This window comes from Oncorhynchus kisutch, linkage group LG4, assembly GCF_002021735.2.
Source record: "Oncorhynchus kisutch isolate 150728-3 linkage group LG4, Okis_V2, whole genome shotgun sequence".
Classification (NCBI taxonomy): Eukaryota; Metazoa; Chordata; class Actinopteri; order Salmoniformes; family Salmonidae; genus Oncorhynchus; species Oncorhynchus kisutch.
In genome coordinates this window covers 73,319,776-73,334,750 of record NC_034177.2, presented here as the reverse complement: position 1 = coordinate 73,334,750, position 14,975 = coordinate 73,319,776, and the positions used below count along the sequence as shown (strand labels likewise).

The following is a 14,975-nucleotide window of genomic DNA, read 5'->3' as shown; positions in this document are numbered from 1 at the left end:
GATTGAGTTGTGAGACTCTGCTGTAGAGCTCATCACTCCCCCTAACTGGGAGGGGGCCAGAGACAATTACTCGATGCCGACACATCTTTCTAGCTGATATGCACGCAGAAGCTATGTTGCGCTTGGTGATTTCTGACTGTTTCATCCTAACATCGTTGGTGCCGACGTGGATAACAATATCTCTATACTCTCTACACTCGCCAGTTTTAGCTTTAGCCAGCACCATCTTCAGATTAGCCTTAACGTCGGTAGCCCTGCCCCCGGGTAAACAGTGTATGATCGCTGGATGATTCGCTTTAAGTCTAATACTGCGGGGTAATGGAGTCGCCAATGACTAGAGTTTTCAATTTGTCAGAGCTAATGGTGGGAAGCTTCAGCGTCTCAGACCCCGTAACGGGAGGAGTAGAGACCAGAGAAGAATCGGCCTCTGACTCCGACCCGCTGCTTAATGGTTTTCCGGTTGAAAGTTTCTGTCGGCTGAATGAGCGACACCGGTTGAGCGTTCCTACAGCATTTCCTTCCAGAAACCGTGAGAAAGTTTCTGTCCGGCTGCGGGGACTGTGCCAGGGGATTTACACTACTATCTGTACTTACTGGTGCCACAGACGCTGTTTCATCCTTTCCTACACTGAAATTACCCTTGCCTAACGATTGCGTCTGAAGCTGGGCTTGCAGCACAGCTATCCTCGCCGTAAGGCGAGTACAGCGGCTGCAATTAGAAGGCATCATGTTAATGTTACTACTTAGCTTCGGCTGTTGGAGGTCCTGACGAATCGTGTCCAGATAAAGCGTCCGGAGTGAAAAAGTTGAGGAAAAAAAAAATATATATATATGAACGGTAATTAAAAAGTGAAAACCGTAAAGTTGTCAGGTAGCAAAACAGGTTGGCAACAAAACGCACAGCAACTCGAAAACAAGCCTGCAAGTTGTGACCGGAAATGACGTCAGACGTTCACACACGTGAAAGTATTAGCAGTATGATCAGGCCAGACTGTTTCATCAAATAAATATACAGTCATCTACATACTATACAAGAAGTGTTCAGTACTGTAAGCTACACAATTGGAATGCAGTTAACATTGGCATGTACAGACTCTCTCTCACTCTCTGCCACTGACACACAAAGCACACCGACATTAGCACTGTCCCGGTTTGTCCTGATTTGACCCGTTATCGATCCATCATCCTTCACGTCATGTGAAGGATGAACATCTCCAATCCATGTGAACATCTCCAATCCAAAGTTAAATCTAGAATTGGCTTCCTATTTCGCAACAAAGCATCCTTCACTCATGCTGCCAAACATACCCTTGTAAAACTGACCATCCTACCAATCCTCGACTTTGGCGATGTCATTTACAAAATAGCCTCCAATACCCTACTCAACAAATTGGATGCAGTCTATCACAGTGCAATCCGTTTTATCACCAAAGCCCCATATACTACCCACCATTGCGACCTGTACGCTCTCGTTGGCTGGCCCTCGCTTCATACTCGTCGCCAAACCCACTGGCTCCATGTCATCTACAAGACCCTGCTAGGTAAAGTCCCCCCTTATCTCAGCTCGCTGGTCACCATAGCATCTCCCACCTGTAGCACACGCTCCAGCAGGTATATCTCTCTAGTCACCCCCAAAACCAATTCTTTCTTTGGCCGCCTCTCCTTCCAGTTCTCTGCTGCCAATGACTGGAACGAACTACAAAAATCTCTGAAACTGGAAACACTTATCTCCCTCACTAGCTTTAAGCACCAACTGTCAGAGCAGCTCACAGATTACTGCACCTGTACATAGCCCACCTATAATTTAGCCCAAACAACTACCTCTTTCCCAACTGTATTTAATTTTTATTTATTTATTTATTTTGCTCCTTTGCACCCCATTATTTTTTTATTTCTACTTTGCACATTCTTCCATTGCTAAACTACCATTCCAGTATTTTACTTGCTATATTGTATTTACTTTGCCATCATGGCCTTTTTTGCCTTTACCTCCCTTCTCACCTCATTTGCTCACATTGTATATAGACTTGTTTATACTGCATTATTGACTGTATGTTTGTTTTTACTCCATGTGTAACTCGGTGTCGTTTTATCTGTCGAACTGCTTTGCTTTATCTTGGCCAGGTCGCAATTGTAAATGAGAACTTGTTCTCAACTTGCCTACCTGGTTAAATAAAGGTAAAATAAAATAAATAAATAAATGTGCAGGAATGAAGATATTTCACACACTTGCATATCTCTGTGATGCCATAGGACCATGTCAGACATTCCCAAACACATTACAAGGCCGACACACACACTATTTATACCAAAGTATGTGGACACCCCTTAAAAATGAGTGGATTCGGCTATTTCAGCCACACCCGTTGCTGACAGGTGTATGCAATCGAGCACACAGCCATGCCATCTCCATAGACAAACATTGGCAGTAGAATGGCCTTTCTGAAGAGCTCATCGACTTTAATGTGGCATCTTCATAGGATGCCACCTGCCCAACAAGTCAGTTCGTCAAATTTCTGCATTGCTAGAGCTGCTGTAAGTGCTGTTATTGTGAATTGGAAATGTCTAGCAGCAACAAGAGCTCAGCCGCGAAGTGGTAGGCCACATAAGCTCACAGAAAGGGACCATTGAGTGCTGTAAATTGTCTATCGTTGGTTGCAACACTCACTACCTAGTTCCAAACTCCCTCTGGAAGCAACGTCAGCACAAGAACTTTATGAAAGGGGTTTCCGTGGCCGAGCAGCTGCACACACGTCTAAGATCACCATGTGTAATGCCAAGCGTCGGCTGGAGTGGTGTAAAGCTCGCCGCCATTGGACTCTGGAGCAGTGGAAAAGCGTTCTTTGAAGTGATGAATCACTTCACCATCTACCAGTCCGACAGACAAATCTGTGTTTGGCGGATGTCTGGAGATCGCGACCTGCCCAAATGCATAGTGCCAAAGTAAAGTTTGGTGGAGGAGGAATAATGGTCTGGGACTGTTTTTCATGGTTCGGTCTAGGCCCCTTAGCTCCAGTGAAGGGAAATACAATGATGTTCTACATGATTCTGTGCTCCAACTTTGTGGCAACAGTTTGGGCGAAGGCCCTTTCCTGTTGACAATGCCCCCGTGCACAAAGCGAGGTTCATACAGAAATGGTTTGTTGAGATCAGTGTGGAAGAACGTGACTGGCCTGCACAGAGCCCTGACCTCAACCCCATCGAGCACCTTTGGGATGAATTGGAATGCCGAGTGCGAGCCAGGCCTAATCGCCCAACATCAGAACCTCACTAATGCTCTTGTGGCTGAATGGAAGCATGTGCGAGAGAGAGATAGAAGATCAAGAACATCTGAAGAAGTTCATTTGACCTAAAAACCATAACCCGGAATATTTCGTGTCACATTATTACACTTCCCCAACAATGTAGCAAGGAAAGGTTGGATGGAGACATGGATGGGAGGTTGGAGGCTTACTTATTTTAAAAAAACTCTGTATTATTACTTCTTAACTCTGTCATATGATCAAAATGGTCAATAGTTTGTATTAATGTACTTTTGAGTGGCAAAACAAAAGTAAAAATACTGAATAAAAAGGCAGATAACCAGTAGTTTTCCAAACATTCTTGTTGTCCTTCTTGCTAGATCAAACCCCCCTATGGCTATCATCGACAGAGACTTATGCCAAATACCATTATAACTGACAGAGACCTATGCTAAGAACAGCAACTGATAAGAAGCTTATAAGCAGTTGTGAGAACCTGAACAATCCCTTCACATTCCAGTCTCATGCCAGATTGGATAGTATTCCAAGGTCCTGTATTCCAAGGTTTCCTCCTTTTATTACCTATTTTGGATAAAACGATAACAGATTTGACCAGATCCCTTTGAAATTAGATTCCAATTATGCTATTCATTCAGCAGGAGGAGGCACCATTCTGACCTGATGTCCTTCATTGCAATACAACACAGAACATGTAAGAGTTCATGATTACACTCAAATAAACTTCAAAAATGCCTAATTACAATGAATTTGTACCCAAACAACATCTGCTGTCTCCCTATTGGTCAGCTAGTCACCCAGTAACCCCATCCATTACAATCATCCCCTTCCTCTTGTCCAGTCTAATGTAGCTAATGTTCTCGTGATAGCATCGGCGACAGCAGCCCATTCGTCTGCAAATGTTTACAGATGTGTAGCTGGCGTGGTGTGTGGCAGGCGCTCACCCCTTCCTGTTAGTACCCACAGGGCCGCCGTGAAGGGTGGTGTGCTGGGTAATATGGTCGACTGAGCGAATTCAGCACACCATGGCTGAAATTCTGAAACCTCTCTACTTCTGGTACACGCAGGTCAAGCCAACCAGGAGAGTAATTGGGAGAGAATATCACTGCCCCAGCCAATGCCAGACAGACAGGTCAAGATGACCTGGGAAATCCATTTGGGCATTGGCTTACATCACCTCTCCACACGGGATCCAGTGAGGGGCCACAGGGATGTGGAACAATTGTTGCAGATCATGGAATTCCCATCGGTTGGAGCTTCCCGCCTGTTTCGTGGTGGAGCTAAAAGTAGCATCTGCCATCATTCAGTCAGAGCATCAAACTCTCCGATTAGTTTCCTTCTCCTGACCCATAAAGTTAGGGGAGCTGTGAATGTTATCTTCTCTCTGTACACTCACTGAGATGTTTCACATTGTGTATAAACCCCATGACAAATGGTAAGATGGCGCCTGTCTGTTCTCTTTGAAGAGACTGTGTGGAGATGGATTGCACAGGCTCTGCTATCTGACAGCTAGCTGGGCCTCTAAGTTCACAGTGTTACAGAAAAGCTGGAACAAGCGTGTGGACACAGAGGAGAAAACACACACTGAAAGACCATCCCACAGAGAACTAGAAAGATGTAGAATGTACTGGATAAAGTTTCCTAGTCTTTACAACTGACATGGAGTCAGTCCAAGACACTCACCTTGAACTCTAAATGGTACACTTCTGTTGTTCCTCTCATTACCAGTCCTGCCAAGTCCTGTGTTCATACTGGGATTAGTACATAGTTCTCACACCCACAGGCGGATGTCATGAGCAAGACATAGGTCAAAAGGTTGAATGTTGTCTGTGTTGTAGGGGTACGGTGTTTAAAGATGATTTCTGTCAGATGTCTGTCTACCTGCTGAAATCCAAGTTCCGAAGACGTTGCTCTGCTCAGAATGTAGCAGTTGAGGCAACACTCCCAAAGCAGTACAAATGTAACATTTGTTGTGGAGAAAATAAATCTGAGCTGTCCGACATTTTATGCATATTGTTGTTCAAATTTCAGTGATACATTTCTGTAGACGATGAGCAAAAAGCATCCCTCAATCGTACAGAGTGCACCTTTCACCATACCAAGGGTAATGTCCATGCCTAACACACCAATAACGACCCCAGGTGGCTAAGCAACACACGAACCAGTCCTTCATTAACCAGTCACTAAGGCTCTGGTCTGAACTCCGGCTCAAAGGTCATGCCACATGACAGCTGCATTTCCTACATGTTTTCACTGGCTCTCTAATCACTGTAGATTGACAACAGCACAGACGGTCCCATTCAACCTCCCTGCCTGCCTCTCCCTCAGATGCCTAGATTAAACAAACACCCGTGGCCCGTCCTCGCAGTCCTGGGTTGCAGCTCTCCTCTCTCTCATACAGTATAGAATAGGGTTCAGCGCAACTCCACCCGTCCCTGAGATACAGATCTGTTTCCGTTACTTGATGTAAGCCGGGGATTTAGCTATGTGTATACTGCAGATAGGGGGGTCATATGGATAGGATTTACTTGGACTGTCAAATACAATAAACACACAATGTAGTCAATGTACACACGAAACGGTTGTATAAGTAACTGTGCATTCATCTTGATGGTGAAAGCTGAATAAAGGTTGAGCATAATGCTAACGAACCTTGACTCCGACACACACACACACACACACACACACACACACACACGTCCATCCTTCATATGTACAGAAAGACAGAGGGGTCTACATTCAAAAGGTGACAGTTGTGGATCCAGGACAGCTGGAACGAAGGTCCACAAGCCGGCCAGATGTGACAGACATGATGGATCGTGGATACGGAAGAGAGTTGCCAGGTCTTGACTATTTCAGTCCTCCATTGTTCAGCATTCAGTCATCACTAGCAGCCAGTCAACAGTCAGCCCAGTCCCCGTCGCCTCACAAAGGATAGGAGAGTTTATGGGAAAAACACAGAGCATGTGTTTCCTTTCTCTCTTGCTAACACACCTTGTGACAAAATTGATAGAACGGAGTAAATAACTAAATTTTTGTCATTTAGGCAGACGCTGTTATCCGGAGCGACTAGGTGGGACAACCACATATCACAGTAAATTTTCCTCAATAAAATAGCTATCACTAAAGTCAGAGCTAGAAAGGGGGGGTGATAAGAGACCAGAATGGAGTGTTCGGGTTATTCAGGGTTTGAGCATAGTCTGAATGTAGGGAGGGGCAGTTCCTCTTGCCGCTCCTTAGGCAAGCACCATGGTCTTGCAATGGATGCGAGCTTCGACTGGAGGCCAGTGGAGTGTGCAGAGAAACAAGGTGACATGGGAGAACCTGGTAAGGTTGAAAACCAGGCAGGCTGCAGCGTTCTTGAATTGCAGGGGTTTGATGGCACAAGCGGCGAGCCCAGGCAACAGCGAATTGCAGTAGTCCAGACGGGCGATGACAAGTGCCTGGATTTGGACCTGTACCGCTTCCTGTGTGAGGTAGGGTTGTACTCTACGGATGTTGTAGAGCATGAACCTGCAGGAGTGAGTCACTGCTTTGATGTTTGCTGAGAATAACAGGGTGTTGTACAAGGTTCTTGGCACTCTGGGAGGGCGACACTGTGGCGTTGTCAACCATGATGGAGAGTTCTTTGAGCAGCAAGGCCTTCCCTGAGAGGAAGAGCAGCTCCATCTTGTTGAGCTTGAGGTGGTGGGCTGACATCCAAGATAAGATATCTGTTAGGCATAGCAATTATAGGAGAGACAATGTGAGGATATGACCGAGACAAGTGACTTGGTGTATAGAGAGAAGAGGGCCAAGAACCAAGCCCTGGGGGACACCAGTAGTGTGTGGTGCAGAAACATATCCTCTCCACATCACCTGGTAGGAGCAGCCTGCCAGGTAGGATGCAATCCAAGATTTTGCAGAGCCTGAGACGCCCAGCCCTGAGAGGAGGATCTGATGGTTCATGGTGTTGAAGGTAGCGGATAGATCTATGAGGATGAGAACAGAGGAGACAGAGTCAGCCGTGGCAGTGTGGAGAGCATCCGTGACACAGAAGAGCAGTCTTGGTTGAGTGACTCGTCTTGAAGCCTGACTTGTTAGGGTCAAGATTGTTGTGAGGGAGATAATTAGAGAGTTGATCAGAGACAGCATGCTCAAGTATTTTGGAAAGAATATAAAGGGTTGCAGGTCTATAGTTTGACATCAGATGAGTCAAGTGTTGGATTCTTGAGGAGAGGCGTGACTCAGGCCATTTTGAAGTCAGAGGGGATGCAGTCAGTGGTAATCAGAGACCTGGAGGGGGTTTGCAGTGAGATTAGTAGGTGAACAGCCTCTAGTAAAGATGAGGTCAAGCGTATTGCCTGCCTTGTGAGTTGGAGGGGAATGTGAAAGGATGAGGGCAAAAGAGACAAGAAAGGGAACAGGATAGTTGGAAAGGAATTAATAGAAGGCAGATGTCGGGAGGTTGAAGTGAGAAAGTACGAAGAGCAGTGAGCAATCATCAGATAATTAGCTTATCAAGGTGTCAAGCTCATTGAAGAATTATCCAAGGGCACCTGGTGGGCGATAGATGACAACAATGTTAAGCTTGAGTGGACAAGTGACAGCATGGAATTCAAATGAGGAGATGGACAGGTGAGTGAGGGAGAAAATAGGAAATCTCCAGTTAGGAGAAATTAGTAGACCTGAACCATCATCACAACGAACAGATGCTCTTGGAGTACGAGAGAAAACGTAGTTGGATGAAGAGAGTGCAGCTGGAGAAGAAGTGTTCTCTGGGGTGACCCATGTCTCCGTCAGGGCCAAAAAGTCAAGGGACTGAAGGGCAGCATAGGATGAGATGAACTCTGCGTTCTTAACCGCAGAGCAGCAGTTCCAAACGCTTCTGAAGACCCAGAATTCCACATGGGTTGTGTGCACAGGGTACACCAAATTAGAAGAGTTGCAGGCAAGAGGTGGAGAGAGTCTGTAAAGCCTACAGGGAGAGAAGCAAACAGATATAGAAGACACACGTAGTTGCCAAAGCTACAAAAGAGCAAATGAGATCATCAGAAAATAACTAGGTAAGATACTGAAGTGAGAGGGCTGGAGCCTTCCTCAAAGAACTTGGCAGAACCGTCTTGTCTTAGTTTTGCTGACACGACCGCCACTGACACGACCGCCACTTACAGCTGCCGTTGCGAAACCAGGGAAGACTGAAGTACTAACACTAATTGCTATTTGCCTAGCAGAGATGAAGAGCACACCAGAGTGTACTAATTGCTGATTGCCTAGGAGAGGAGAAACCACTCCCCCTCCAGTACAGCCATGATAACCAAAACAAGTCACAAATTGCCCTTCCCTTTAATCCTGGTTGATGTGTTAACAAACATCTGCAAGTTATGAGCAGTCATCAGTTCACACACCAAGTAGGCTAATGGGAAGACAGGCAGCACTTGAAGTAGATGGCCCTAGCGAGCAAAAAGACAGCAGATGAAGACAAAAATCATACTTGTCACTCCTGGAGCTCAGGAGTCCTCTAGCTATAGAGTCACTCACAGTTGTCTGTTTTTGTAGCTAGGCTATACGCCTAACAATTGATGCTTGGAATGCAGTCAATTCTGGCAGCAGATGGCTATTGAATAGGCAGATAACTAAGGCATTCCTTATTGTTGTTCAAATCTAAAAGCCTTCATTGAAGTTGGCTTCCTGCAACAGTTTTCAGCAACACTTGCATTCAGCAACACTTTGTTGCTTTTATGAATTTTGTCTTGCTGCTTTTTGTTTTATGCTGCTCTGTCTGTATGCTACGTCTTGCTTGTCCTATGTTGCTCTGTCTGTATGCTATGTCTTGCTTGTTCTATGTTGCTATTGTCTATATTGTAATTGTTTTTAATAACCTGCCCAGGGACTGTGGTTGAAAATTAGCCGGTTGGCTAAAACCGGCACTTTTACTGAAATGTTGATTAATGTGCACTGTCCCTGTAAAAATAAAAATAAACTCAAACTCAATATGTTGTGATCTTGATAAAAAGAAGCAGACATAAATACCTCACCAAGGCTCCATGCCCTTCATATAAGCTTACAACCATTTGTAGGTACAGTATTGGTAAAAGCTGTCTGAATTAAATGTTGAAGCTGATTATATTGTTAATAAAAGGCACTGTTTAACCAATCCTTTCTCTCTGTTCTTCTCCGTCTCTCTCTCGTGATAATCAAGGAAGTGAATTTGGCAATGATAAATATAAAACAATGTTGTGTACTAAAGATGATGCAATTAAGCACATATGTACAATAATTACAACCTTTACAAAAGGATTACCTGAACCACTAAGAGGTAGTTGCCGTGTTTGAATGCCACATTCTATGTCAAGGTTGTTAAGCTAACCTATCGTAGCAGGTGTAAAAGAAATGCCTGCGCTGGGTTTCTCTGCTGCACTGTTCAACCAATTCAGTAAATGTGGAGGAATTAAGATGAAGTGTCGCCTTGTTAACATGTAAAAGTGGAGGTCACGTCACAGGCTCTCTCTCCGTTTCCCCTAAACATCCGGATGCATTTGGTTGTTAGCGACCCCTCTGAGGGTGTGGTTAAGCAAACACAATCACAGGCTTAGAATATGAATCGCTTGCATTGCGGTGTGGATACTACAACTGCAATTACAAACACCTTGAAGTGAAATTTAAATGGTCTGTGTAACTTAACTGTATAAAATTAAAACCTTGGCCTTATGAGGAAGGAAACAGGATATATAGATAGAAAGGTCTAGGCTTAGCTGAAACCATGGTGACAGACTGTAGGGCATTGGTTCCAGATCCCATTGACCTTTGAGTAGAGAGGTCAATCAATCAGTGACATGTGAGAATGTCAACCACAGATATTGTCTCTGCTCACCCAGCACGAAGTGGAGACTAATATGACCTAATGAGTGAGACAAATACAGAACATTCAGTGGACTAAAAGCTCTGGTCGTGACGCTGTATGAGGTAGTTATAAGGTAGGTCGGCCTTTCGGAACAAGGCATATAGCTAGACCCTTTTAAACATGGAATACCAGATGCATTTTCCTTAACGTTCTTATTGCAGTGGTCTTTGAATCCGTCTCAAAATGAACCTTTACGAGGCTAATAAATGCACCGTGCTCTACTCCTCAGTCATTCTGAGAGCCAAAGCCTATTCTGCTGACAGTAAAATCTCTGCTTTCCCCTAAAACATCAGTGTTTTCACATGTAATTGAGGCTATACAGCCCTGATTTTGTGACTTTAAGTAACATGGCCTTTTCCCTCTACTACATAGTGCCTCCTATTTATAGGCCTGGGCCAGTGGTGTGAGTGGGTGTTTGCGTTACCTCAGACTCTAAATCTCTATTCCTCTCAGCCTGCTACTTCCTGTCTGACAGGAAGTGTGCATATGTGTGTGGAAGGAGGTCAGTGACCTTTAGGTCTGAGTGAGCGACTGATGTGTTGTCCGTGGCAACGTGATTTTGTGTTTCCAGGCTTATTGTTTCGGAGAGAGAAGTGGCCTGTGAACAGGTTTGTTGATTTCAACAGCCTCGCCTGTTTCCTTCATTTCATCTTTCTTCCCCACCTCAAACCACCCTGAATCCATCCACATTTCGATCGACCCGGTACTCCCACTCTGGCACTGTGTGGGCAGCTGTAACAACAGCTCTGAGGAGAGGGAGTCATTGGGAGTACTCTACATCCTATCCCTTCACACAAGCGAGAAGGCAATCCAAATATTTTCAGACCAGTTTAGAACTTCTCCCCGAGCGCACAGTCAGCATTCATTCTAAGGCCTTTGGCTGTGTGTGTGGTAAGGTAACACCCCACCGTTGGGGTTAGAGTTTGTTTTACTTCAAGGCCACGGTGACTGGAAAGGCCACGGTGACTGGAAAGGCCACGGTGACTGGAAAGGCCACGGTGACTGGAAAGGCCACGGTGACTGGAAAGGCCACGGTCAATGGAAAGGCCACGGTCAATGGAAAGGCCACGGTCAATGGAAAGGCCACGGTCAATGGAAAGAGCATTCAGCTGGTTGCAACATCCTGTTGTGCTGGAAAACTCCACTCCACTAATGCTTTATTTGAATAATGCACCCCGAGGGAAGAAGAATATACAGTGAAGATGTATAACTCTGTAAACTAGTTTTCTATCTTATTTTCTTCAATGTGGCAGGTGCTTTTAGCCCCCTCAGACTTGGACAGACAGAATTATATGACAGGATATCTCCAGGCAAAACAGCACCGCCTTGATGATGTGTCTGTCTGCCTTCCTGCTGAACTGAAAAGAAGCATTCCTGTGGCTGTGACATCACTTCCTCTTGCCTCAGTTCAAGGTATGTGGCGTTGGCAGGGTATTCTAGACTTTCTGCCGTGTTGTTTGGTGCCGGTGGGCTGTGTAACGGTATCATATAGCACACGGATGTTTACCTAACTGACCCTATCCATCACAGGGTATAAACAGCTTGCGTGGCATGATGTGCCAAAGTCAATGGCAGTTAAATTACTTTATAAACAATTAGAGGACATCAGATCAGAAGCATATCCACTGTATTTCATTTTTACCTTTATTTAACCAGACAAGTCAGTTAAGAACAAATTCTTATTTTCAGCCTAGGAACAGTGGGTTAACTGCCTGTTCAGGGGCAGAACGACAGATTTGTACCTTGTCGGCTCGGGGGTTTGAACTTGCAACCTTGCGTTACTAATCCAACGCTCTAACCACTAGGCTACCCTGCTGCCCCATGTATGTAAACACATACTATGTCATGTTTATGACATGAAGGCTGAATGTCAAGCTGTACCATGTATAATGGCACCCTTCCCTGGTAATAAAGAAACACAACATGACCACAGCAGAGGCAGTTTGTGTTTTTATTTCATGTCTATCCTGTTAAAGAAAAGCCTCTTAATTCAGATCCTTCACAAACAGATCATAAAAAATACATTTAGAAAAATATACATTGATATTAGAACTGAAAACTTAAAATTCAGTGTTTATTCAAATATACATTTTGCATATTAGAATCTATTAAACGTCATAAAGGTTTGTTTCGAGTAGGGTATTCCGAGGTGTAAAGACAACACATGTATCTGACCAAATTGCCTGTTATTTCCAAACCCATTAAAAGCTTATTTACATTCAGCGATGGTGTGTGAACACATTCGGAATTCCAAAAATGGACCCCTATCCCCACGGTAGGGGGGTAGGCAATCTGAAACCCTTGGGTAGGTAAGCAATATGGTGAAAACTCCACACCGCCTGTTAGAAGGGAAGGTGAAGAAATTACCATAATACTGGTACCGTCTTCCTTTCATATCTACAGGAGTGCCTAGAGTATAGGGGCTAGGGGCTAACTTGGAATTCAACAGGGAGTGTCCTTCCTGCAGGTATAGTTGAAGAAAAGTGTCAAGGTGAAAAAAAAAAATACTGTTTCTCACCTCTTCTATTTCATCCCTCTCTCCCGGTCCATCATGTCCCCCCCCCATTCTGGTAGAGAAAAGCAGAAGTTGTAGCATATTCCTGCTGCAGTTCAGTCCAGGTGTATAGGGAGGTACTCAGGCTAAGAGGAGAGAGGGCTTTTTGGAGGTATTAAAGACGATCCCTCACTTTCCCACTCCTGAGTTAGGCTGCACGTCGCCAAGTGAAAGCCACTGCCTTTAGATTCAGAAAGACAACGAGACAGTTCAAAAACAACTGTTTGTCCTGCAGGATCTCAAAGTTCAACCAAAGAAGCCATCTGCCAATTCAACATGCAGCACCTTCTATTGACACTTCCACGTGCTTTGTCCTTCGTTGACATTACACACAATACAACACACCACCACCCCCCCCCATATACAAACATCCTTATAATGTTCCAAAAACCACTGTCTAAAATCGCTAGGTTCCTCTCTCTGAGGTCATTTCAACCTGCTCAATATCCACCTATCATACATAAGGCATCCTTCTCGTGGTCATGAAATTCCAAATTCTCCAGCAAACCTTCAGAAACATTCCTCAGCCTTCATAAAAGGTTATGACAATCCTTTATCCAAAGGCTTCAGGTTGCATTCAGTTCCTCTCGATCTGGTCGATGTCCAGCTCACCCCCCAGCTGGTAGATGTCCTTCTCTGTCCCATACTCACCCTTCCAGGGGGTGTGTCCCTGCCCCATTCTCTCCCCCCCTCCCCTGCATGGGGACCCGGGTCTGGAGTCCAGGCTACACGCTGAGTCACTGTCCAGCTCCTTATAAGAAGAGTCATCCTCCTCCTCGTCCACTTCCTGTTGAGTCTCAGCACATAGGTCAGACGCACAGGCGAAGTCAGATTCCGATTGGCTCAAGCTCCTGGTGGAGGGCGGGGGCATGTATGAGCGACAGCTGTCCAGACCAGAGAACCCAGGGCAGCTCAAGCTGTGGAACGTCTGGAGTTTCTGTTTGAGAGAAGAGATGCGAGGTAAAGGGAGATATTAGTATAACTTTATAACACAAAATATTTATAGTATCGTCTTCTCACTGTTCAATCTTGATTCAGGTCACAAAACCTATGCATGTACACTTCAGAAATGTCATTAAGTCATCTGGAACACAGAGTTGTTGAGAGAAACCTGAGAGCTTGACCTTTATGGCCTGTGGGTGTGTGACTCCTGCTTCACCGGTGGAGCTGAGCTCACCCTCCCACTAGGGAGCTAGTTTTGTTAATGTCCTGGTCACTCAGTCCGAGGAAACACAGTGGAATGATGACATGGTGCAATCAGCTGCAAACCACAAAGGTATCCTCTTCCTCCCAACCCCATGGGTCTCCCTGTCCTGCTGCACTGAGGGGATGATGAACTAAAACACACAGACAAAAAAAGTGGCAAACTTTCCTGAAGGACTTACAATGTTCTATATACGATTCCTCCAATTGTCTGGCTTGACCTAGCTTGGTAAACCTCCTGAACTGCACTGGCCAACTCATACACCCATCATCTAGTTGACCCTTATGAATAATCGTGTGTTGGACAAAGGGGGTTAGGTACGGTTATTGCGAGAGAGAGAGAGAGTGTTTGTGTGTTTCTGGTAAATGGACGTCACAAGCCCTGAGGAGAGAGAAAAAAATGACTCTGGAGCAGCTCTTTGTTTACTCAGGGTGTGATCTCTCCTTTCAGAGACCAGACATGTGTGTACACCAAACACACTGTGCCCAGGCAAGGTATGCAAAGCAGGCTATTTGTGTTACAACGACATGTGTGCTCAAGAGCGAGAGACTGTGCGTTTACTAATGAGCGTGAGAGAGAGAGAGAGTTTGACCATGTGCACACCTCTTCACATAACACGTGTTTGGTTGTTAACGCCTGACCTTAACCTTGATTAGCACATCCCATGTGGCCCAACACAGGGCTGACTGAGTTTCACTTCTTTGTGTGCCAACTGTCAATGCAAGATACCCCTATGTCTACGCCCATATGTGAACCTGTATCATCAACATAACACATCTATATTTCAGACTGGTGTAGGCTACTCTAGGTATTTAAGGACGGTTCATAGACATCTTTTTCCATCTGTGTCAGTATACGTACTGAACGTGGTACTGACGCCTTATTGTGTAATGTTTGCTTCCCCCCCCAAAAAAGTGTCCCCTCATTAAATGACTTTCCCTCCGCCTTCCAATAGAGCCAGACCACTGACATTCCAGCCGTGAAAGGGTTAAGCGTCCCTCTCTCCCAGTAGCAGATGTTGGAGGTGAATAGAGATGTGTTCCTAAAGCCCACGGTTCCTCCAATCCCTCATTC

At 45.1% G+C, this 14,975-nt stretch overlaps 1 protein-coding gene and 1 long non-coding RNA gene across 15 annotated transcripts in view; both read right to left on the bottom strand.

The window, feature by feature from the left end:
• Positions 1-3,288: 3,288 nt before the first annotated feature.
• LOC116374026 (uncharacterized) lies at positions 3,289-8,407 on the bottom strand. The gene is made up of 3 exons (XR_004209843.1): positions 7,928-8,407; positions 7,119-7,231; positions 3,289-6,973 (listed from the first exon to the last, which is right to left on the bottom strand). It is a non-coding gene; the product is annotated as an uncharacterized LOC116374026 (long non-coding RNA).
• A 3,668-nt stretch (positions 8,408-12,075) lies between these two features.
• LOC109889974 (protein FAM53B-like) overlaps positions 12,076-14,975 on the bottom strand; it is a 40,395-nt gene continuing 37,495 nt past the window's right edge. For 11 of the 14 annotated variants that reach the window (XM_031823589.1, XM_020481865.2, XM_031823587.1 and 8 more), the window contains one exon: positions 12,076-13,634. In XM_031823589.1, the coding sequence (XP_031679449.1) occupies positions 13,275-13,634 (360 nt within the window). In that variant the 3' untranslated portion in view covers positions 12,076-13,274. Of the gene's footprint in view, positions 13,635-13,821; positions 14,035-14,975 lie in introns of all 14 variants that reach the window. The other 3 variants (XR_004209841.1, XR_004209840.1, XR_004209842.1) reach the window with 2 other exon arrangements.